This window comes from Coregonus clupeaformis, chromosome 13, assembly GCF_020615455.1.
Source record: "Coregonus clupeaformis isolate EN_2021a chromosome 13, ASM2061545v1, whole genome shotgun sequence".
NCBI lineage: Eukaryota > Metazoa > Chordata > Actinopteri > Salmoniformes > Salmonidae > Coregonus > Coregonus clupeaformis.
The window spans coordinates 31,207,658-31,232,771 of record NC_059204.1 but is presented as its reverse complement, the minus strand read 5'-3'; the positions used below and the strand labels follow the sequence as shown (position 1 = coordinate 31,232,771).

The window sequence follows — 25,114 nt, the reverse complement described above, 5'->3', positions numbered from 1 at the left end:
CAAAGGATGCATATATCAAGTTGACCATGTGTCCATGGTTATGGTCATTCCTTGGTATAAAGACTAGTTTACATGTCAGCTCAAATTTAATTATTCACTTGGTTAATAATAACACTATTCATCCAGTGTCTTTCAGCTGTATGAAGTGTCCACTGTATCCATTTGGAATGTTCTAGAACGCCTCTCAATTGTCATCAACTTTGCCTGTTGTTATGGTAACCACATTCTAATTTCTCACTTTTTTGTTTGTGACAGAATTATTCTGGGGTGGATAATCCTGGGAAGAAAAACTGAAGTGTGTCTTGCAAACATGAAGTGATCTGTCAGTTTGAGGCAATGTTTATTCCAACCATGAAATTGTGTAATTTATGAGAGCAGTAAAGTCAGGAGAAAAAAATTAATAGATTAATGTAGTCTTTGTATCTACACAGCAGTAAGTATTTTGACCACATTGTGTTGTGTAGTCAAGTTGTAGGCTATATGACCCTGTTTTCACTGTAAATGTGAAAGTGTTACACTAGATGTTGTATGTATTTTGCCTTTATATCTGTTTATGCTTTGAAATGAATATGAATACATTTATCCATATGTGCTCAAGGACAGCCCACTGAAGGAAGATGGATATGTATGAGAACCTTGGCGTCGTGGGTGAGGGGAGCTATGGTACAGTGATGAAGTGTCGACACAAGGAGATTGGACACATTGTGGCCATCAAGAGGTTCAATGACAAGGAAGAGGACAAAACCATGAAAAAGGTTATCATGAGAGAAATACAACTTCTGAGGGTGAGGAATTTATTGATCAGTTCCACTTAAAGCAGCAGTGTTACAGTGACTGTCTCAAATATTGGGTACAATTCACTCATTGGCTACAGTCCAACTAATGTCACAGATCTGATAACAGCATATTACAACAACGTTAATTATGTTCTTATATGTCTTTACACAGCAATTTCGCCATGAAAACCTTGTGAACATGCTGGAGGTATTCCGGTTCAAGAAGCGCTTGTATGTTGTCTTTGAGTACATTGACCGAACAGTTCTGGAAGACCTAGAGAGATACCCTCGTGGTTTGGACAGCAAGCGCCTCAGAAAGTACATGTTCCAAATTCTACGTGCCATGGATTACCTTCACACCAGCAATGTAAGTATTCCTCTGTAGCTCAGTTGGTAGAGCATAGTGCTTGCAATTTCAGGATAGTGAGTTTGATTCCTGGGACCACCCGTGCGTAAAATCTATCGCTTTGGATAAAATCGCCTGCTAAATGGCATAAACAGTGCTGCTGGAAAGTATGTGAACCCTACAGACCTGTTCATTATTTTGCTATAAAATATTAAAATAAACAAAAGCCTAATCTAAACCTCAATTCGTAATAAAGACATTACAAGTAAATGACAGAAACAAAGACATATGATATATTGTAATTGTTTATTTAACAAGTGGTTTATTTAACAGAAACTCAGATTTGATGTGTGCAAAAATATGTGAACCCCTTCAGTCAATAGCTTGTGGCACCGATAACTTGGACTAAATGTCTCCTATAGCCAGTAATCAGTCTCTGACATCTGTTTTGAGAGATTTTTGCCCACTTCTCCTTACAGAACTCAGCCAATTGAGTGAGGTTTGAGGGGTGTCTGGCATGAACTGCCCGCTTCAGGTCCTGCCACAGCATCTCGATTGGATTTAGGTCAGGACTTTGACTTGGCCAATCCAAAACACAAATCTTCTTTCTCCTGAGCCATTCTTTGGTAGATTTGCTTGAATGCTTTGGGTCGTGGTCTTGTTGGAAGACCAATTTTCGACCCAGATTTAGCTCCTTGTGTAACAGTGTTATTGTTTCTGTCATTTACAACACCTAACACCCTGGCTCTGGGACTCTATATGTTGAGCCAGGGTGTGTTCTTTCTATGTGGTGTATTTCTATGTTGGGAGTTCTAGTTTGTTTATTTCTATGTTGGCCTGAGTGACTCCCAATCAGAGGCAACGAGTGTCAGCTGTTGGCTGGTTGTCTCTGATTGGGAGCCATATTTAAACTGTCTGTTTTTCCCTTTGTGTTTGTGGGTTCTTGTTCCGTGTGGGTCTATGTTACGAGTCGTTTGTTGTTTTTGTTTACTGTCCGTGTTTATCGCTAATGATAAATAAACATGTTCGTTCATCACGCTGCGCCTTGGTCCTCCTCTCTTAACGACGATCGTGACACCTTGACTGATGGCCTGACGTTCTGTTCAAGAATCTCCTGGTATACCTCAGAATTCATGGTTCCCTTAATGATGTGGAGTCGTCCAGGTCCAGAGGAGGAAAAGCAGCCCCAGATCTTGACATTCCCACCACCATGCTTGACTGTTGGGATAAGGTTATTTTGGTGGTAGGCAGTGTTGGGTTTTCGCCAAACATAGCGGTGTTGATTGTGACCAAAAAGGTCAATTTTGGACTGATCGGTCCAGAGAATGGACTTCCAGAAACCTTCAGGTTTGTCCAGGTGGTCTCTGGCAAAGTTAAGACGGGCAGTTTGGTTCTTTTTTGACAGCAGAGGCTTCTTCCTAGCAACCCTCCCATGAATGGCATTTCGATTCAGTGTTCTTCTTATTGTTGTTGAAGCATGCAGTTTGTCAATGCTGAGGTGTATGCGGCGGTGAAGTCAGGCGCAGGACACAGAGGATCAGTAACGACTACTTTACTTTCCAAAGTAAAATACGCACAAAACAAAAGCCTCCAAACACAAGAGGAGAAATGTACGCGGAGTGCGTAATAAACAAGATGGTCAATGCCGAACATACATACAAGAGACGCGGACAATAACACACAAAGGCAAACATAAAACAAGGGAACTTATATGGTACATAATCAATACAGAATACGAAACAGGTGTCCCAACTAGACAATACAAGACAAACATCGAAACATCGAGCGGCAGCAGCTAGTACTCCGGGGACGACGAACGCCGAAGCCTGCCCGAGCAAGGAGGAGGAGCAGCCTCGGCGGCATCCGTGACACAGTTACCTGAGATGCAGCAAGAGAGGTCTGCAAATCTCTAGATGTTATGTTTGGGTTGGCTTTTACCTGATTTATTATTGTTCTTGTGGCTCTTGGGAATATTTTGGAAGGGTGTCCACTTCTAGGCTAAGTTGCTGTCATGTTAAATGCTCTCCATTTGTAAATGATTTGCCTCACAGTGGACTGATGGAGCTCAAATCTTTTTTAGATGATTTTATAGTCTTCCCCAGACTGATATGCTCTCACTACCCTCGTCCTGATGTCCTCTGCAAGCTCCTTTCCTCTTGGCATGGTGTGCTTTGCATTCACCTGGATGGGTAACAGCAAACTGACCAGGTTTCTTATCTCTATTTATCAGAGTCCCGCCCAAACTCTTTCCTAACGATCTCTCCTTTGATTGGTTCATTTGGTAGCTAATTATTTACCCACCTGATTCTACTTACCTACTTGATTTAACCAATGAAACTTGGGGTTCACTTATTTTTGCACCTGCACTAATTCCTTTTTAATTTAGTTTTTCTACTACACGCATGATTTCCTCTACACCAACGTATGGTATTGGTAAATATAAACCTGTTATCTAAGATCAAAAAGACTGGTACTGATTAAATGAAGATTTCATGATAAAACTGAAAAAATCTGTAATTGCACATACTTTCAAGCAGCACTGTGTGTATATACAGTGAGGGAAAAAAGTATTTGATCCCCTGCTGATTTTGTACGTTTGCCCACTGACAAAGAAATGATCAGTCTATAATTTTAATGGTAGGTTTATTTGAACAGTGAGAGACAGAATAACAACAAAAAAATCCAGAAAAACGCATGTCAAAAATGTTATAAATTGATTTGCATTTTAATGAGGGGAATAAGTATTTGGCACCCTCTCAATCAGAAAGATTTCTGTCTCCCAGGTGTCTTTTATACAGGTAACGAGCTGAGATTAGGAGCACACTCTTAAAGGGAGTGCTCCTAATCTCAGTTTGTTACCTGTATAAAAGACACCTGTCCACAGAAGCAATCAATCAATCAGATTCCAAACTCTCCACCATGGCCAAGACCGAAGAGCTCTCCAAGGATGTCAGGGACAAGATTGTAGACCTACACAAGGCTGGAATGGGCTACAAGACCATCGCCAAGCAGCTTGGTGAGAAGGTGACAACAGTTGGTGCGATTATTCGCAAATAGAAGAAACACAAAATAACTGTCAATCTCCCTCGTGGAGTTGCAATGATCATGAGAACGGTGAGGAATCAGCCCAGAACTACACGGGAGGATCTTGTCAATGATCTCAAGGCAGCTGGGACCATAGTCACCAAGAAAACAATTGGTAACACACTACGCCGTGAAGGACTGAAATCCTGCAGCACCCGCAAGGTCCCCCTGCTCAAGAAAGCACATATAGAGGGCCGTCTGAAGTTTGCCAATGAACATCTGAATGATTCAGAGGAGAACTGGGTGAAAGTGTTGTGGTCAGATGAGACCAAAATCGAGCTCTTTGGCATCAACTCAACTCGCCGTGTTTGGAGGAGGAGGAATGCTGCCTATGACCCCAAGAACACCATCCCCACCGTCAAACATGGAGGTGGAAACATTATGCTTTGGGGGTGTTTTTCTGCTAAGGGGACAGGACAACTTCACTGCATCAAAGGGACGATGGACGGGGCCATGTACCGTCAAATCTTGGGTGAGAACCTCCTTCCCTCAGCCAGGGCATTGAAAATGGGTCGTGGATGGGTATTCCAGCATGACAATGATCCAAAACACACGGCCAAGGCAACAAAGGAGTGGCTCAAGAAGAAGCACATTAAGGTCCTGGAGTGGCCTAGCCAGTCTCCAGACCTTAATCCCATAGAACATCTGTGGAGGGAGCTGAAGGTTCGAGTTGCCAAACGTCAGCCTCGAAACCTTAATGACTTGGAGAAGATCTGCAAAGAGGAGTGGAACAAAATCCCTCCTGAGATGTGTGCAAACCTGGCGGCCAACTACAAGAAACGTCTGACCTCTGTGATTGCCAACAAGGGTTTTGCCACCAAGTACTAAGTCATGTTTTGCAGAGGGGTCAAATACTTATTTCCCTCATTAAAATGCAAATAAATTTATAACATTTTTGACATGCGTTTTTCTGGATTTTGTTGTTGTTATTCTGTCTCTCACTGTTCAAATAAACCTACCATTAAAATTATAGACTGATCATGTCTTTGTCAGTGGGCAAACGTACAAAATCAGCAGGGGATCAAATACTTTTTTCCCTCACTGTATATATTATTCTCATTTCATAGACTCTGCCTAGTGAGTGTACAGGACGATATACAATACATTACAGTATGTGCCAACTGCCAAGTTTAAAACTAGGAGGTCAATCAGCTATTATGAAGGGGGTTGAACAATCTTAAAGAAAGAAACTTGTTGACAGTAAAACAGTAGTTCTTCACTGGCCTGAAACATGCATCTTTTCTCAACAGATCATTCACAGAGACGTCAAACCTGAGAATGTGCTTGTGTCTAACTCTGGGGTGGTGAAGCTCTGTGACTTTGGGTTTGCCAGAACCTTGCCACCGACTGGGGAGCCTCTCACAGACTATGTGGCCACGAGGTGGTACAGAGCCCCAGAACTTTTAGTGGCAGACAACACTTACAGCAAGTGGGTATCAAGCAGAACCACAGATCTCAGGGCAGTGTTGAATCTTGAATGTGTTATGGAATAAGACCGCAGTAATTATAATGTCAAACCTTCTAAGGGTTGCTCATCATTTTGGTACAGATATATCATATTTATACCACAGCATCGTTGAATAATAGTTTCTGATTGGCTAGAAGGACATTTTAGAATGATAGATTCTCTGAATCTTCTTTACTAGACCTGTAGATGTATGGGCCATTGGCTGCTTGATTATAGAGATGGCTACCAGCAATGCTTTTCTGATGGGGACTTCTGACCTGGACCAGGTGCACAAAATAGTCAGCAAAGTGGGTAAGTACAATCCAATGGGTGTGTTAGCCTGAGTGCCAGTCTGTTTATGCTATCATCAACTCCTTGTCACTCATTGTCATGCCATGTTTCGCTTAATAATTACTAATGAGCAATGGAGTTGGCAAGAGCACAAACAGATCTGGGACCAGGCTAGGGGTGTGGGCATCAATGATGGAAATATGGACTTAATAACATCTGAGGCCTCTAATATTGTGAATGTAATTCAAATAACTATTTACACTGGCTTAATCAAACTGTTGTCCATTCTCCTAAGGGAACACAGATAACCGAAAGCTTTTTCAATATAAGTAGGGCAACAGGCCTGCTAGGATTTCACCATTGTTGAAAAGTAGGTCACGAAGGGACAAAAAGGTAGTGTAATCTGTATCCCAAATGGCAGCCTATTCCCTTTATAGTGCACTACTTTTGACCAGGGTTTATAGGGCTCTGCTCAAAAGTAGTGCACTATATAGAGAATAGGCTGCTATTTGGAACATCATAATTTTTTCCTGGCTCCCTCAAGAGCCCCCCAATTAATTTGTCCCTTTCGTAATGCTTAACACAATCATATGTCGATTTGTGGCTTACTACAGAGGCAGAGAGGGACAATTGGCTTTGCTCTATAAATAAACTTTATTCAATCCCTGGCCAGCAGTGACAAATAAACCAATGCTGAAAATGAACTGTGGCATTTTGGCTTTTATCCAGGCCTGCACAAGGAAAACCCCAATGATCCTTTTGGCATTTTGGCCCTGGACATACAGTGGGGAAAAAAAGTATTTAGTCAGTCACCAATTATGCAAGTTCTCCCACTTAAAAAGATGAGAGAGGCCTGTAATTTTCATCATAGGTACACGGCAACTATGACAGACAAAATGAGAAAAAAAAATTCAGAAAATCACATTGTAGGATTTTTTATGAATTTATTTGCAAATTATGGTGGAAAATAAGTATTTGGTCAATAACAAAAGTTTGTCAATACTTTGTTATATACCCATTGTTGGCAATGATACAGGTCAAACGTTTTCTGTAAGTCTTCACAAGGTTCTCACACACTGTTGCTGGTATTTTGGCCCATTCCTCCATGCAGATCTCCTCTAGAGCAGTGATGTTTTGGGGCTGTCGCTGGGCAACACGGACTTTCAACTCCCTCCAAAGATTTTCTATGGGGTTGAGATCTGGAGACTGGCTAGGCCACTCCAGGACCTTGAAATGCTTCTTACGAAGCCACTCCTTCGTTGCCCGGGCGGTGTGTTTGGGATCATTGTCATGCTGAAAGACCCAGCCACGTTTCATCTTCAATGCCCTTGCTGATGGAAGGAGGTTTTCACTCAAAATCTCACGATACATGGCCCCATTCATTCTTTCCTTTACGGATCAGTCGTCCTGGTCCCTTTGCAGAAAAACAGCCCCAAAGCATGATGTTTCCACCCCCATGCTTCACAGTAGGTATGGTGTTCTTTGGATGCAACTCAGCATTCTTTGTCCTCCAAACACGACGAGTTGAGTTTTTACCAAAAAGTTATACTTTGGTTTCATCTGACCATATGACATTCTCCCAATCCTCTTCTGGATCATCCAAATGCACTCTAGCAAACTTCAGATGGGCCTGGACATGTACTGGCTTAAGCAGGGGGACACGTCTGGCACTGCAGGATTTGAGTCCCTGGCGGCGTAGTGTGTTACTGATGGTAGGCTTTGTTACTTTGGTCCCAGCTCTCTGCAGGTCATTCACTAGGTCCCCCCGTGTGGTTCTGGGATTTTTGCTCACCGTTTGTGATCATTTTGACCCCACGGGGTGAGATCTTGCGTGGAGCCCCAGATCGAGGGAGATTATCAGTGGTCTTGTATGTCTTCCATTTCCTAATAATTGCTCCCACAGTTGATTTCTTCAAACCAAGCTGCTTACCTATTGCAGATTCAGTCTTCCCAGCCTGGTGCAGGTCTACAATTTTGTTTCTGGTGTCCTTTGACAGCTCTTTGGTCTTGGCCATAGTGGAGTTTGGAGTGTGACTGTTTGAGGTTTTGGACAGGTGTATTTTATACTGATAACAAGTTCAAACAGGTGCCATTAATACAGGTAACGAGTGGAGGACAGAGGAGCCTCTTAAAGAAGAAGTTACAGGTCTGTGAGAGCCAGAAATCTTGCTTGTTTGTAGGTGACCAAATACTTATTTTCCACCTAATTTGCAAATAAATTCATAAAAAATCCTACAATGTGATTTTCTGGATTTTTTTTCTCATTTTGTCTGTCATAGTTGACGTGTACTTATTATGAAAATTACAGGCCTCTCTCATCTTTTTAAGTGGGAGAACTTGCACAATTGGTGGCTGACTAAATACTTTTTTCCCCCACTGTAAGCGCAAGCTAAATAGAGGGGAGCGAGAGAACATTGCTGTTTTTGTTTTTTCCTTGGGTGTTTTCATTAGGATAACTGACTTGGCGGAGATACACATGCCTAATACTGTGAGAGAGAGATAAAAGTGAGCCCTTCCGTATTAGAGAGTCTTTTAGCAGGTTCAATCTGTGGTTCATTAATTCTCTGTGGTGGAATGGGATACTCAGGCTATTTGACTCTCTAATCCGCCCCAGTGTGTATCTCTCTGTCTCCGATGAGAGAGGCTCTCTGGCGGGAGCTAATGGCAGAATGTCAGTGAAGATTGAAGACATTAGCCACAGTGAAGGGTAGGGAGGGACGTGGAGAGGCTGACATACTGTCTCCTCTCCTCCACCAGCGGTCTGTGGACAGAACTCATCCTCCCAGCAGACTGAAAGAGCTTTTTACAACACTCTGTGTGTCACACTAATGATTCATTACACTTCATAGTGATGTGATCGCTGCCACCACTCTGAGTGCAGGGGATGTAACCAGTGCCGTGTACTGTCCATCAATGCTAATCAGAAGTGAAGTTATGTGATTGTACAGCCAATTAGCTCGTTATAGTGGTGTCGTTTTACTGCTGAATGTGTGATGGTCATAATTGGATTACATAGATAATTGAGGTACTGTACAACGATTTTAGGAATGAGATGACCTCAGGATGCCTCCCCTTCTATTATCTGTTATGTAATGGTACATTGACACACAGTTGCGTGCTTTGTCTTGATAGGGCCTTTGTCCCACCATCAGCAGGACCTGTACTTCCAGAACCCCATCTTTGCTGTGGCCAGCCTCCCTGAGGTGCAGCTCCTCAGGGACCCCAGGAGGAAGTACCACAAACTCCACTTCTTAGTGGCTGAAATAGTGGATGTAAGTCTACAGAGAGATAGTCAAGAATGTGTAGGGAGTGTGACAGGAGTTTGTCTTGACAATGTGAGTTGAACAGGGAGAATTCAAGGAGGATTTCCAGGTCAGGTCACATGGTCAGGAAAAAGCCTGGCCCTAAGAATGGGACATGGGTTGTTTACTTTTACAGTAAAGGTCTCCTTTGTTTTAGTCATGCCTACAGATCGATCCGGCTGACAGGGCTATGTGCTCCATGTTGCTCGTTCACCGGTACTTCACCAAAGACGGGTTCGCTGAAAGGTGAGTCGGGTCCGGTCAACCTTGCATATCTAGTGTACTTGGAGAAGCAATTAGCCTGTAAGAGAGTGGAGTGAGACTCTTGACCTATATTCTGACCTGCTTACGAATGAGATGGGAATGTGATATTACATTGTCACAGTGTCATAGTCTGGCCACACACATGTTTTGCCTTGTGTTGCTAGCCTTTAACTTTCCTTGAAATTGTCTAATGTTTATGAGATATTGTTTAGTAGTTATAATAATGTAATGAACTGCAATTGACCTGAATGACTGCTACTTCCTGCTCCAGATTCATACCAGAGATACAGTCATTGATACTGAAAGATGCCAAGGTCAACAGCATGCACTGGATTCATAGTAGCTCATGGGAATCACCAGAGGACCAAGGAACAGGAGTATTGTCCTCATCCTCATGTAACAGAAAGCCAGTGAAGGTATAAACTACATGGACCCTTAGTCAGGGCCCAAAGCACTAAGATAGCAATGTATACTACATTTTACAGGTCTGTTCGTTTAGCATATGCTCTTACCCATCTGTATGTGCAGTAAGTGGGCAGAGCAACTAAGTAAATACAAGTCAAAGCCTATATACGGTGCTGTAGAAATATAGTTTTACAACATCCATACCAGTCGACTGCTTCTTGTTTTAGGACACTGAGAAGGACCGACGTGGGAAGGAGCCTGAGCAGAAGCATTCCAGGGCAGGCAGGAGGTCAGAGATCAGGATGACCGGCAGCACTGTCTTATCTCAGACAGACAGACAGCCCTTTACCTCCACCTCTACCTGCATCTCCATCCCCGCTCACTCTCAGGACAAGGCTGTAGCCTTTACCATGCCCCGCATCAACGCCAGCAACAATCTTTTCGCTGCCGTCCCCTGCTGTATGGAAGTCACTAAGTCCCGGTCAGTGGCTCTCAGATCAGCGTGATATAGGACGCGGCTTTACAGTTTTATCTGGTATAGTGTTGTTCAGAATACCTCCCAGTCATTTCAGTGTAGCTATATCAGACTCACTAGATCCAGTTCTTCCAAAGTGTATATTCTTAAACATATTTATATATTCTGGACATTCTGGCATTTCATCCTGGCAGTTCTTGAAAAGCATGTTTTAGTAGGGTATACAGTGGCTTGCAAAAGTATTCACCCCCCTTGGCATTTTTCCTATTTTGTTGCCTTACAACCTGGAATTAAAATAGATTTTTGGGGGGTTTGTATCATTTGATTTACACAACATGCCTACCACTTTGAAGATGCAAAATATTTTTTATTGTGAAACAAACAACAAATAAGACAAAAAAGCAGAACTTGAGCGTGCATAACTATTCACCCCCCCCCCCCCACAAAGTAAATACTTTGTAGAGCCACCTTTTGCAGCAATTACAGCTGCAGGTCTCTTGGGGTCTCTATAAGCTTGGCACATCTAGCCACTGGGAATTTTGCCCATTCTTCAAGGCTAAACTGCTCCAGCTCCTTCAAGTTGGATGGATTCCGCTGGTGTACAGCAATCTTTAAGTCATACCACATATTCTCAATTGGATTGAGGTCTGGGCTTTGACTAGGCCATTCCAAGACATTTAAATGTTTCGCGTTAAACCACTCGAGTGTTGCTTTAGCAGTATGCTTAGGGACATTGTCCTGCTGGAAGGTAAACCTCCGTCCCAGTCTCAAATCTCTGGAAGACTGAAACAGGTTTCCCTCAAGAATTTCCCTGTATTTAGCGCCATCCATCATTCCCTCAATTCTGACCAGTTTCCCAGTCCCTGCCGATGAAAAACATCCCCACAGCATGATGCTGCCACCACCATGCTTCACTGTGGGGATGGTGTTCTCGGGGTGATGAGGTGTTGGGTTTGCGCCAGACATAGTGTTTTCCTTGATGGCAAAAAGCTCATTTTTAGTCTCATCTGACCAGAGTACCTTCTTCCATATGTTTGGGTAGTCTCCCACATGCCTTTTGGCGAACACCAAACGTGTTTGCTTATTATTTTCTTTAAGCAATGGCTTTTTTCTGGCCACTCTTCCGTAAAGCCCAGTTCTGTGGAGTGTACGGCTTAAAGTGGTCCTATGGACAGATACGCCAATTTCCGCTGTGGAGCTTTGCAGCTTCTTCAGGGTTATCTTTGGTCTCTTTGTTGCCTCTCTGATGAATGCCCTCCTTTCCTGGTCCGTGAGTTTTGGTGGATGGCACTCTCTTGGCAGGTTTGTTGTGGTGCAATATTCTTAAACAATTTTAATAATGGATTTAATGGTGCTCCGTGGGATGTTCAACGTTTCTAATATTTTTATAACCCAATCCTTCTCCACAACTTTGTCACTGACCTGTTTGGAGAGCTCCTTGGTCTTCTTGGTGCCGCTTGCTTGGTGGTGCCCCTTGCTTAGTGATGTTGCAGACTCTGGGGCCTTTCAGAACAGGTGTATGTGTGTGTGTGTGTGTGTATATATATATATACACTGCTCAAAAAAATAATGGGAACACTTAAACAACACAATATAACTCCAAGTCAATCACACTTCTGTGAAATCAAACTGTCCACTTAGGAAGCAACACTGATTGACAATACATTTCACATGCTGTTGTGCAAATGGAATAGACAACAGGTGGAAATTATAGGCAATTAGCAAGACACCCCCAATAAAGGACTGGTTTTGCAGGTGGTGACCACAGACCACTTCTCAGTTCCTATGCTTCCTGGCTGATGTTTTGGTCACTTTTGAATGCTGGCGGTGCTTTCACTCTAGTGGTAGCATGAGACGGAGTCTACAACCCACACAAGTGGCTCAGGTAGTGCAGCTCATCCAGGATGGCACATCAATGCGAGCTGTGGCAAGAAGGTTTGCTGTGTCTGTCAGCGTAGTGTCCAGAGCATGGAGGCGCTACCAGGAGACAGGCCAGTACATCAGGAGACGTGGAGGAGGCCGTAGGAGGGCAACAACCCAGCAGCAGGACTGCTACCTCCGCCTTTGTGCAAGGAGGAGCAGGAGGAGCACTGCCAGAGCCCTGCAAAATGACCTCCAGCAGGCCACAAATGTGCATGTGTCTGCTCAAACGGTCAGAAACAGACTCCATGAGGGTGGTATGAGGGCCCGACGTCCACAGGTGGGGGTTGTGCTTACAGCCCAACACCGTGCAGGACGTTTGGCATTTGCCAGAGAACACCAAGATTGGCAAATTCGCCACTGGCACCCTGTGCTCTTCACAGATGAAAGCAGGTTCACACTGAGCACATGTGACAGACGTGACAGAGTCTGGAGACGCCGTGGATAACGTTCTGCTACCTGCAACATCCTCCAGCATGACCGGTTTGGCGGTGGGTCAGTCATGGTGTGGGGTGGCATTTCTTTGGGTGGCCGCACAGCCCTCCATGTGCTCACCAGAGGTAGCCTGACTGCCATTAGGTACCGAGATGAGATCCTCAGACCCCTTGTGAGACCATATGCTGGTGCGGTTGGCCCTGGGTTCCTCCTAATGCAAGACAATGCTAGACCTCATGTGGCTGGAGTGTGTCAGCAGTTCCTGCAAGAGGATGCTATGGACTGGCCGCCCGTTCCCCAGACCTGAATCCAGTTGAGCACAACTGGGACGTCTCGCTCCATCCACCAACGCCACGTTGCACCACAGACTGTCCAGGAGTTGGCGGATGCTTTAGTCCAGGTCTGGGAGGAGATCCCTCAGGAGACCATCCACCACCTCATCAGGAGCATGCCCAGGCGTTGTAGGGAGGTCATACAGGCACGTGGAGGCCACACACACTACTGAGCCTCATTTTGACTTGTTTTAAGGACATTACATCAAAGTTGGATCAGCCTGTAGTGTGGTTTTCCACTTTAATTTTGAGGGTGACTCCAAATCCAGTCCTCCATGGGTTGATAAATTTGATTTCCATTGATAATTTTTGTGTGATTTTGTTGTCAGCACATTCAACTATGTAAAGAAAAAAGTATTTAATAAGATTATTTCATTCATTCAGATCTAGGATGTGTTATTTTAGTGTTCCCTTAATTGTTTTGAGCAGTGTATATACTGAGATCATGTGACAGATCATGTGACACTTAGATTGCACACAGGTGGACTTTATTTAACTTCTGAAGGTAATTGGTTGCACCAGATCTTATTTAGGGGCTTCATAGCAAAGCGTTATTAATTTTTTAATAAAAATCCATTTAAATTACAGGTTGTAATGCAACAAAATAGGAAAAACGCCAAGGGGGATGAATACTTTTGCAAGGCACTGTACCAAGTCAGAGATGCTCATGCTTGTGTCTGTGTTTGTAGCACTGATAAGGTAAAGAGACGGCCGAGCCCTACTGACCTGGCCATGGGGAGTAGTCAGCTGGTAAGTAAGGAAAGGTGTGAGCAGCAACACGGACACATGGAAACCAGCAAGTGAATAAACTAAAAGATAAAATACAAAACCTTCTTTTATATAACATGCTTGACATCTGGCCCAAGCCTACAATATATCTGTAACAACATGTGGGTGAGGTGGTGTCTGTACATGCAACAGGCATTGGGCCTTCCACTCCCAAATGAATGCCTCTCTGACTCACCCCACAGTAATGTTGTGGTTTTCCTAACATCTCGCCCAGTATGTACAGAACAGAACGTAGTGTCTTAGGTGTTTACACCCTTTCTGTCGTCAAGTTAAACCACATGGAAGACAATGTTAATCCACATGGAATGCATCGGTGACTACCATATAAAATTGTTGGGCGCAATAAAAATGCCATAGCTTACATTACGTATATGCAAGCTTTTATAATATGGTAGCAAACAACTGTTGCGTTCGTCTATTGTTCAAAATACCTCATGACCTCTACACATATATATATTGTTGATTTGCCCTAACAAGTGTTTATGGTAGTCATCGTAGTACAGTTACGGACAAATAGCCTAATGTAAATTCCTGATAAGTATGTGATTTATATTTACCACAGGTCGTATATATAAAGATATTTAATCAATGTATAAGGTAAAGAGACGGCCGAGCCCTACTGACCCGGTCATGGGGAGTAGTCAGCTGACTGATGCACCATTGTTAATGAGAACATGAAGGTATTGCTTTTGTGTTTATGTTTATGATTGTGTTGTGTTGTGTTTGGTTGTATTGCAGAGTGACAGCCATAATAACCTGCAGCTTCAGATGTCCAGTCTGGCTAAAAATAAGGTGAAGTCAGTGAGAGACATGAGAGATGTGCGCTTCCCTGGACTTCCTGTGTTCGGCCACCAGATAGAGCTGAAGTTTACAGATGGTAAACCACGTTGTCATGGTTTCTGTACCTCTACCTTCTATTTTACTAGTCATTCTACTTAATCCTGTGATCCACAGTAAAGCTTTGGGTAGAAGTTGTCATTTTGCTCAGATCTAGGATCATCTTACTCTCACCAAATCTTAACCATAACTGATAGAGGTATTAGGAAAACACACAATTGACCTTAGATCAGTGTCTATGGCCAACTTTACCGTACTCCCACAGTAAGTCAACTCCCACAGTAAGTGTCTAAGGGCAACTTTACCCTACTCCCACAGTAAGTCATCTCCCACAGTAAGTGTCTAAGGGCAACTTTACCCTACTCGCATGGTAAGTGTCTAGGGGCAACTTTACCCAGCTCCCACGGCAAGTCAGCTCCCATGGTAAGCCGACTCCCAAGGTAAGTCAATTCCCCAAATTGAATCTGATCCTAGACTGAGCCACCGGCATATCTCTATCTCTCTGGGATTAGGCCTAAGCTTCTCTTCCTTTACATAGGCTATACAGTTGAAGTCTGAAGTTTACATACACTTAGGTTGGAGTCATTAAAACTTGTTTTTCAACCACTCCACCATTTTTTTGTTAACAAACTATAGTTTTTGGCAAGTCGGTTAGGACATCTACTTTGTGCATGACACAAGTAATTTTCCAACAATTGTTTACAGACAGATTATTTCACTTATAATTCACTGTATCACAATTCCAGTGGGTCAGAAGTTTACATACACTAAGTTGACTGTGCCTTTAAACAGCTTGGAAAATTCCAGAAAATGATGTCATGGCTTTAGAAGCTTCTGATAGGCTAATTGACATAATTTGAGTCAATTGGAGGTGTACCTGTGGACGTATTTCAAGGCCTACCTTCAAAATCAGTGCCTCTTTGCTTGACGACATGGGAAAATCAAAAGAAATCAGCCAAGACCTCAGAAAATAAATTGTAGACCTCCACAAGTCTGGTTCATCCTTGGGAGCAATTTCCAAATGCCTGAAGGTACCACGTTGATCTGTACAATTAATAGTACGCAAGTATAAACACCATGGGACCACGCAGCCGTCATACTGCTCAGGAAGGAGACGCGTTCTGTCTCCTAGAGAGGAACGTACTTTGGTGCGAAAAGTGCAAATCAATCCCAGAACAACAGCAAAGGACCTTGTGCAGATGCTGGAGGAAACAGGTACAAAAGTGTCTATATCCACAGTAAAACAAGTCCTATATCGACATAACCTGAAAGGCCGCTCAGAAAGGAAGAAGCCACTGCTCCAAAACCGCCATAAAAAAGCCAGACTACGGTTTCCAACTGCACATGGGGACAAAGATCGTACTTTTTGGAGAAATGTCCTCTGGTCTGATGAAACAAAAATAGAACTATGTTTGGAGGAAAAAGGTGGGGCTTGCAAGCCAAAGAACACCATCCCAACCATGAAGCACGGGGGTGGCAGCATCATGCTGTGGGGGTGGTTTGCTGCAGGAGGGACTGGTGCACTTCCCAAAATAGATAGCATCATGAGGAAGGAAAATTATGTGGATATATTGAAGCAATATCTCAAGACATCAGTCAGGAAGTTAAAGCTTGGTCGCAAATGGGTCTTCCAAATGGACAATGACCCCAAGCATACTTCCAAAGTTATGGCTTAAGGACAACAAAGTCAAGGTATTGGAGTGGCCATCACAAAGCCCTGACCTCAATCCTATAGAAAATATGTGGGCAGAACTGAAAAAGCGTGTGCGAGCAAGGAGGCCTACAAACCTGACTCAGTTACACCAGCTCTGTCAGGAGGAATGGGCCAAAATTCACCCAACTTATTGTGGGAAGCTTGTGGAAGGCTACCCGAAATGTTTGACCCAAGTTAAACAATTTAAAGGCAATGCTACCAAATACTAATTGAGTGTATGTAAACTTCTGACCCACTGGGAATGTGATGAAAGAAATAAGAGCTGAAATAAATAATTCTCTCTACTATTATTCTGACATTTCACATTCTACTATTATTCTGACATTTCACATTCTTAAAATTCATTTAAGACATGAAGGTCAGTCAATAAGGAACATTTCAAGAACTTTGAAAGGTCCTTCAAGTGCAGTCGCAAAAACCATCAAGCGCTATGATGAAACTGGCTCTCATGAGGACCGCCACAGGAATGGAAGACCCAGAGTTACCTCTGCTGCAGAGGATAAGTTCATTAGAGTTACCAGCCTCAGAAATTGCAGGCCAAATAAATGCTTCACAGAGTTCAGGTAACAGACACATCTCAACATCAATTGTTCAGAGGAGACTGTGTGAATCAGGCCTTCATGGTCGCATTGCTGCAAAGAAACCACTACTAAAGGACGCCAATAAGAAGAAGAGACTTGCTTGGGCCAAGAAACACGAGCAATGGACATTAGACCTGTGGAAATGTGTCCTTTGGTCTGGAGTCCAGATTTGAGATTTTTGGTTCCAACCGCCGTGTCTTTGTGAAACGCGATGTGGGTGAACGGATGATCTCCGCATGTGTATTTCCCACCGTAAAGCATGGAGGAGGAGGTGTTATGGTGTGGGGGTGCTTTGCTGGTGAGACTGTCTGTGATTTTTTTGAATTCAAGGCACACTTAATCAGCATGGCTACCACAGCATTCTACAGCGATACGCCATCCCATCTGGTTTGGGCTTAGTGGGACTATCATTTGTTTTTCAACAGGACAATGACCCAACACACCTCCAGGCTGTGTAAGGGCTATTTTACCAAGAAGGAGAGTGATGGAGTGCTGCATCAGATGACCTGACCTCTACAATTCCCCGACCTCAACCAAATTGAGATGGTTTAGGATGAGTCGGACCGCAGAGTGAAGGAAAAGCAGCCAACAAGTGCTCAGCATATGTGGGAACCCCTTCAAGACTGTTGGAAAAGCATTCCAGGTGAAGCTGGTTGAGAGAATGCCAAGCGTGTGCAAAGCTGTCATCAAGGCAAAGGGTGGCTTTTTGAAGAATCTCAAATATAAAATATAGTTTGATTTATTTGACACCTTTTTGGTTACTACATGATTCCATCCATATGTGTTATTTCATAGTTTTGATATATTCACTATTATTCTACAATGTAGAAAATAGTAAAAATAAAGAAAAACCCTTGAATGAGTAGGTGTGTCCAAACTTTTGACTGGTACTGTATATATAAATATATATATTTTTGGTAATTCCCCCCCAAATTCGTGATATCCAATTACGATCTTGTCTCATCGCTGCAACTCCCCAATGGGCTTGGGCGAGGTGAAGGTCGAGTCATGCGTCCTCCGAAACATGACCCGCCAAACCACGCTTCTTAACATCCGCCCCTTAACCCGGAAGCCAGCTGCACCAATGCGTCGGAGGAAATACCGTTCAACTGACAACTGAAGTCAGCCTGCAGGCGCCCGGCCTGCCACAAGGAGTCTCTAGAGCACGATAAGCCAAGTAAAGCCCCCCGGCCAAACATTTACATTTACATTTACGTCATTTAGCAGACGCTCTTATCCAGAGCGACTTACAGTTAGTGAGTGCATACATTATTTTTCATACTAGCCCCCCGTGGGAAACCCTCATAACACTGGGCCAATTGTGCACCGCCCTATGGGACTCCTGGTCACGGCCGGTTGTCACGCCACAACACAGCTATGCAGTGCCTTAGACCGCTGCGCCACTCGGGAGGCCCTGATCCTAGATTTGAAGACACATCATTTAAAAATGAATCTGTCTGACTTAATTGAAATCGAAAAGAAATTGGCCCAAGCCCCTATGAGCACTGAACGAGAATGAAACTACAGGGCTGTGTAGTAGCCTACAGCACTTGTATTATTATTACATTTAAATAACCTTTATCATTGAATCACATGAGGACAGCGATAAACATCCATTGATTTATTCAAGGCGTTTGGTGTTGTTGAAAAATGTTGATGTGCCCAGTTTATACTTAATGGGGTGTTGCGGCTCAGTTTGGCTCCAGGACATTAGAGCATGTGGCCGGAGTAATGTTACTCTAGGATTAGGTCCGGAGTAATGTTACTCTAGGATTATGCTCACCGCTCCTCTGTATTGTGTTACGCGCCAATGTCTCCTGAGGGTCTGCTGCAGAGAAGGTCATAAATTCTGGGATACAGCCTAAAACCACCCACATACAAATAAATAAGACGCTGGCCAGGCCTCTGTCATTATAGGCTGTTTCCCAAACCCTATTCTCTAATGCACTAATTTTGACCTGGGCCCATAGGTCAAAAGTAGTGCATAGGGCTCCGGTCAAAAGTAGTGCACTATATAGGGAATATAGTGCCATTTCGGACGCAGGTATACTGAATCTCCCTCTGTCACATGATGTGGCTATATCTCTGATTGCTAATTTGGAACGATGCCCATCTTGGGGAAAAGACAAAGCGGGGCTCCTTATCCAGGAAGATTCTATTTCTTAAATATAAGCTCTGTTGATCATTTTTACAGAGAAATGTACTGTGGGTGTCACGTTCGTTCAATGACGGGTCAGACCAATGCGCAGTGTGATATGCGTACATGTTTATTCAACTTAATAAACACACGACAAAACAATAAACGAAACGTGAAGTCCTAAGGTAGACACACAACAAACCTTAACAAGATCCCACAACTAAACAGTGCCAATAGGCTGCTTAAGTATGATCCCCAATCAGAGACAACGAGCGACAGCTGCCTCTGATTGGGAACCACACCGGCCAACATAGAACTACACATACTAGATATACAACATAGAAAATACACAAAGAAAATACACACCCTGACTCAACATATACGATTCCCCTGAGTCAAGGCGTGACAGTACCCCCCCCCCCCAAAGGTGCGGACTCCGACCGCACAACATAAACATAACAGGGTAGGGGCCGGGTGGGCATTCCGCCTCGTTACTCTCCGCCTCCCTGTTGCGCCCCTGGTCTGGTCTGGACCTCGGCATGGGAGACCCCGAACCTGGAGAGGGGCTGACGTCATGGTCTGGACTGGAGCCGCTGACCGGAGCTGGACCGGGCACCGGTGGAGCGGACTGCTCTGGCTCTGGACTGGAGCCGCTGACCGGAGCTGGACTGGGCAACGGTGGAGCGGACTGCTCTGGCTCCGGAGTGGAGCAGCTGACCGGAGCTGGAACGGGCACCGGTGGAGCGGACTGCTCTGGCTCCGAAGTGGAGCCGCTGACGGAACTGGATCAGGCACCGGTGGAGCGGACTGCTCTGGCTCCGGAGTGGAGCAGCTGACCGGTGCCGGACCAGGCACCGGTGGAACGGGCACCGGCCGTGCCGGACAGGACAAACGCACCACTGGTCTGGTGCGAGGAGCAGGCACGGGCCAGACCGGACTAGGAACACGCACCACTGGCTTGGTGCGAGGGGCAGGAACGGGCCGGGCCGGACTGGGAACACACACCACTAGCTTGGTGCGGGGAGCAGGCACGGGCCGTACCGGACTGGGAACACGCACCACTGGCTTGGTGTGAGGAGCAGGAACGGGCCGGGCCGGACTGGCGACGCACACCACTGGCTTGGTGCGAGGAGCAGGAACAGGCTGGGCCGGACTGGGAACAGGGAGTTGGCTCTGCTCTGAACCCAGGCTCCGCCAACCACCCCGTGAGCCCCCCCCCAAAAAAATGATTGGGGCTGCTTCTCGGCCTTACGTCGCGACCGCGTCCTCGAGTCGCCGTTTCACCTCTCCTGCCTGGGCTTCCTCCTTCGCCCAGGGTCCGCTCTCGGCTCATTTCTCCTCCTTCACCCTCATCCCTTTCAGGGCCTCCATCTGCCTGGCCAGATCCTCTCTTATCTCCCCCCAAGTCCATGATCTCTGCTCCACTACCTGTGTCCAGGGTGTCTGCTGCTCCTGGGCAAGCTGCTTGGTCCTCGTTTGGTGGGATCTTCTGTCACGTTCGTTCAATGACGGGTCAGACCAAGGCGCAGCATGATTTGCATACATGTTTATTCAACTTAATAAACACACGACAAAACAATAAACAAAACATGAAGTCCTAAGGTAGACACACAACAAACCTTAACCGGAACAAGATCCCACAACTAAACAGTGCTTAAGTATGATCCCCAATCAGAGACAACGAGCGACAGCTGCCTCTGATTGGGAACCACACCGGCCAACATAGAACTACACATACTAGATATACAACATAGAAAATACACAACAAAGAAAATACACACCCTGACTAAACATATACGATTCCCCTGAGTCAGGGCGTGACAGTGGGATTGCAGGAAACATAAAGATAGGACAGAGGGAAATATACTGAACAAAAATATAAACGCAACATGTAAAGTGTTGGTCCCGTTTTTCATGAGCTGAAATAAAAGTTCCCAGAAATGTTCCATACGCACAAAAAGCCTATTTCTCTCAAATGTTGTGCACAAATTAGGTTACATCCCTGTTAGTGAGCATTTCTCCTTTGCCAAGATAATCCATCCACCTGACAGGTGTGGCATATCAAGAAGCTGATTAAACAGCATGATCATTACACAGGTGCACCTTGTGCTGGGGACAATAAAAGGCCACTTTAAAATGTGCAGTTTTGTCACACAACACAATGCCACAGATGTCTCAAGTTTTGAGGGAGCGTGCAATTGGCATGCTGACTGCAGGAATGTCCACCAGAGCTGTTGCCAGATAATTAATTTCTCTACCATAAGCCGCCTCCCACGTCGTTTTAGAGAATTTGGCAGTACATCCAACCGGCCTCACAACCACAGACCACGTGTAACCACGCCAGCCCAGGACCTCCACATCTGGATTCTTCACTTGCAGGATCGTCTGAGGAGGAGGGGTGCTCAGGAGTATTTCTGTCTGTAATAAAGCCCTTTTGTGGGGAAAAACTCATGCTGATGGCTGGGCCTGGCTCCCCAGTGGGTGGACCTGGCTCCCAAGTATGTGGGCCTATGCACTCCCAGGCCCACCCATGGCTGCACCCCTGCCCAGTCATGTGAAATCCATAGATTAGGGCCTAATGAATTTATTTAAATTGACTGATTTTCCTTCTATGAACTGTAACTCAGTAAAATCTTTGAAATTGTTGCATGTTGCGTTTATATTTTTGTTCAGTATAGTTTGCCCTTTGTATTGATATAGTAAAAAAGAACTGAATCAGAAGACTAATCAGTAGGACTCACTGTGCCCTCCCACTTGTCCTCAGCCCTTTATTCTGGTGTCTTGTCATTGCAAAGACAAAGCTATCGAGCAGAATTAATTTATGATAATAACCAACATTGCATGTGATACATACAGTGGGGAGAACAAGTATTTGATACACTGCCGATTTTGCAGGTTTTCCTACTTACAAAGCATGTAGACGTCTGTCATTTTTATCATAGGTACACTTCAACTGTGAGAGACGGAATCTAAAACAAAAATCCAGAAAATCACATTGTATGATTTTTAAGTAATTAATTTGCATTTTATTGCATGACATAAGTATTTGATACATCAGAAAAGCAGAACTTCATATTTGGTACAGAAACCTTTGTTTGCAATTACAGAGATCATACGTTTCCTGTAGGTCTTGACCAGGTTTGCACACACTGCAGCAGGGATTTTGGCCCACTCCTCCATACAGACGTTCTCCAGATCCTTCAGGTTTCGGGGCTGTCGCTGGGCAATACGGACTTTCAGCTTCCTCCAAATACTTTCTATTGGGTTCAGGTCTGGAGACTGGCTAGGCCACTCCAGGACCTTGAGATGCTTCTTACGGAGCCACTCCTTAGTTGCCCTAGCTGTGTGTTTCGGGTCGTTGTCATGCTGGAAGACCCAGCCACGACCCATCTTCAATGCTCTTACTGAGGGAAGGAGGTTGTTGGCCAAGATCTCGCGATACATGGCCCCATCCATCCTCCCCTCAATACGGTGCAGTCGTCCTGTCCCCTTTGCAGAAAAGCATCCCCAAAGAATGATGTTTCCACCTCCATGCTTCACAGTTGGGATGGTGTTCTTGGGGTTGTACTCATCCTTCTTCTTCCTCCAAACACGGCGAGTGGAGTTTAGACCAAAAAGCTCTATTTTTGTCTCATCAGACCACATGACCTTCTCCCATTCCTCCTCTGGATCATCCAGATGGTCATTGGCAAACTTCAGACGGGCCTGGACATGCGCTGGCTTGAGCAGGGGACCTTGCGTGCGCTGCAGGATTTTAATCCATGACGGCGTAGTGTGTTACTAATGGTTTTCTTTGAGACTGTGGTCCCAGCTCTCTTCAGGTCATTGACCAGGTCCTGCCGTGTAGTTCTGGGCTGATCCCTCACCTTCCTCATGATCATTGATGCCCCACGAGGTGAGATCTTGCATGGATCCCCAGACCGAGGGTGATTGACCGTCATCTTGAACTTCTTCCATTTTCTAATAATTGCGCCAACAGTTGTTGCCTTCTCACCAAGCTGCTTGCCTATTGTCCTGTAGCCCATCCCAGCCTTGTGCAGGTCTACAATTTTATCCCTGATGTCCTTACACAGCTCTCTGGTCTTGGCCATTGTGGAGAGGTTGGAGTCTGTTTGATTGAGTGTGTGGACAGGTGTCTTTTATACAGGTAACGAGTTCAAACAGGTGCAGTTAATACAGGTAATGAGTGGAGAACAGGAGGGCTTCTTAAAGAAAAACTAACAGGTCTGTGAGAGCCGGAATTCTTACTGGTTGGTAGGTGATCAAATACTTATGTCATGCAATAAAATGCAAATTAATTACTTAAAAATCATACAATGTGATTTTCTGGATTTTTGTTTTAGGTTCCGTCTCTCACAGTTGAAGTGTACCTATGATAAAAATTACAGACCTCTACATGCTTTGTAAGTAGGAAAACCTGCAAAATCGGCAGTGTATCAAATACTTGTTCTCCCCACTGTATGTATTCCTGAGCTCTTTCTTTGAATTGAACTACTAATTAAAACTTTGATGTGGTGTGTGTGTGGGCCTCAGTGAGGAGGGAACTTGAGGGACATGGCGGTGGTGATTGAGGGCAAGGGTTATGTTTTTGTCATGGATAGTGGTCCAGCTGGGCAAAACAGACAGTGCTGACACGCACACACACACACACAGGGGCAGAGCAAAATAGAAAAGAGTAGCCTGTAGGGAGGGATGGACAGCTGTGATAACATTCAAATGAATTCTGTTTATTCTAGATGTAATTCTTAGAAAATGGCCATATCTGTTTGCCTAAACAATCCTTTCTGCTTACTGAGGAATATATCAGATCTGAGAAATATATTCCAAAGCAGATGTTTGATTCTGAAAATGTGGTACAGGTAGAACCTGTTGAGTGAACTCATCTGTGATGACAACATGCTGTTTGATACAGAATGTTTTACTCTCCTATGTAAATGTAATGTGTAACGTTAACATTTACCCTATGTGTAACCAAAGTATGGTTTTCTCTGTGCAGATTAAGGACGGTTTCTAAGTGTAGATTAATGTATGTGTTCAGAAGAAACATGATTATTGTTTTATTCCAAACAGTCAAGGCAGCAAAGCACTCGAGGAAGGAGCCGAGGAGCAGAGGAAGAGAAGACGACTCCAGAATACCATCATTGCCGTCATCTGATTTCACGGACCAGGGAAATAAGTAGGTAAGATTCTGACAAAGATGTGTCAAGCGTTGCATAGGGACAGACATGTATTATAGAGACTGTTGTTGTTATTAACTCTCTAGGAGGCCTTACTCAATTAAGGACTATGTCAATAATTTTTATGTTTTTTTTCTTCAGGTTTTGGAGGGAACAGTATTACCATTGAGAGGTGATCTGAATTCTTAACTGAGTCCTGGCAGTGGATGGTTTCTGTCCCTAACCAGCATTTGACTGAAGATAATAAAAATAATAACAATAAATGTTTTAGACAAACTTGGTTATTGTGATAACAGAGAATCTTTCACTTCAACTTCAACACTGCTCCAAAACCGCCATAAAAAAGCCAGACTACGGTTTGCAACTGCACATGGGGACAAAGATCGCACTTTTTGGAGAAATGTCCTCTGGTCTGATGAAACAAAAATAGAACTGTTTGGCCATAATGACCATCGTTATGTTTGGAGGAAAAAGGTGGTGCTTGGAAGCCGAAGAACACCATCCCAACCGTGAAGCACGGGGGTGGCAGCATCATGCTGTGGGGGTGCTTTGCTGCAGAAGGGACTGGTGCGCTTCACAAAATAGATGGCATCATGAGATCATGATCATGAGAAAATTATGTGGATATATTGAATCAACATCTCAAGACATCAGTCAGGAAGTTAAAGCTTGGTCGCAAATGGGTCTTCCAAATGGACAATGACCCCAAGCATACTTCCAAAGTTGTGGCAAAATGGCTTAAGGACCACAACGTCAAGGTATTGGAGTGGCCATCACAAAGCCCTGACCTCAATCCTATAGA

At 44.4% G+C, this 25,114-nt stretch overlaps 1 protein-coding gene across 2 annotated transcripts; it reads left to right on the top strand.

Moving 5' to 3' along the window:
- The first annotated feature begins 282 nt into the window (after positions 1–282).
- LOC121580174 (cyclin-dependent kinase-like 3) lies at positions 283–24,663 on the top strand. Of its 2 annotated transcripts, none has more exons than XM_041895230.2 (13): positions 283–433; positions 599–785; positions 949–1,143; positions 5,457–5,635; positions 5,853–5,965; positions 9,077–9,216; positions 9,404–9,492; positions 9,782–9,926; positions 10,143–10,396; positions 13,767–13,827; positions 14,605–14,743; positions 24,206–24,311; positions 24,454–24,663. In XM_041895230.2, the coding sequence occupies exons 2-13, from the start codon at positions 618–620 to the stop codon at positions 24,479–24,481; spliced, it is 1,617 nt and encodes a 538-aa protein (XP_041751164.1). In that variant the 5' UTR covers positions 283–433; positions 599–617; the 3' UTR covers positions 24,482–24,663. The 2 variants fall into 2 exon arrangements, with proteins under 2 accessions (XP_041751164.1, XP_041751165.1); XM_041895231.1 differs by having other exon boundaries at positions 24,206–24,315.
- Positions 24,664–25,114: the final 451 nt, after the last annotated feature.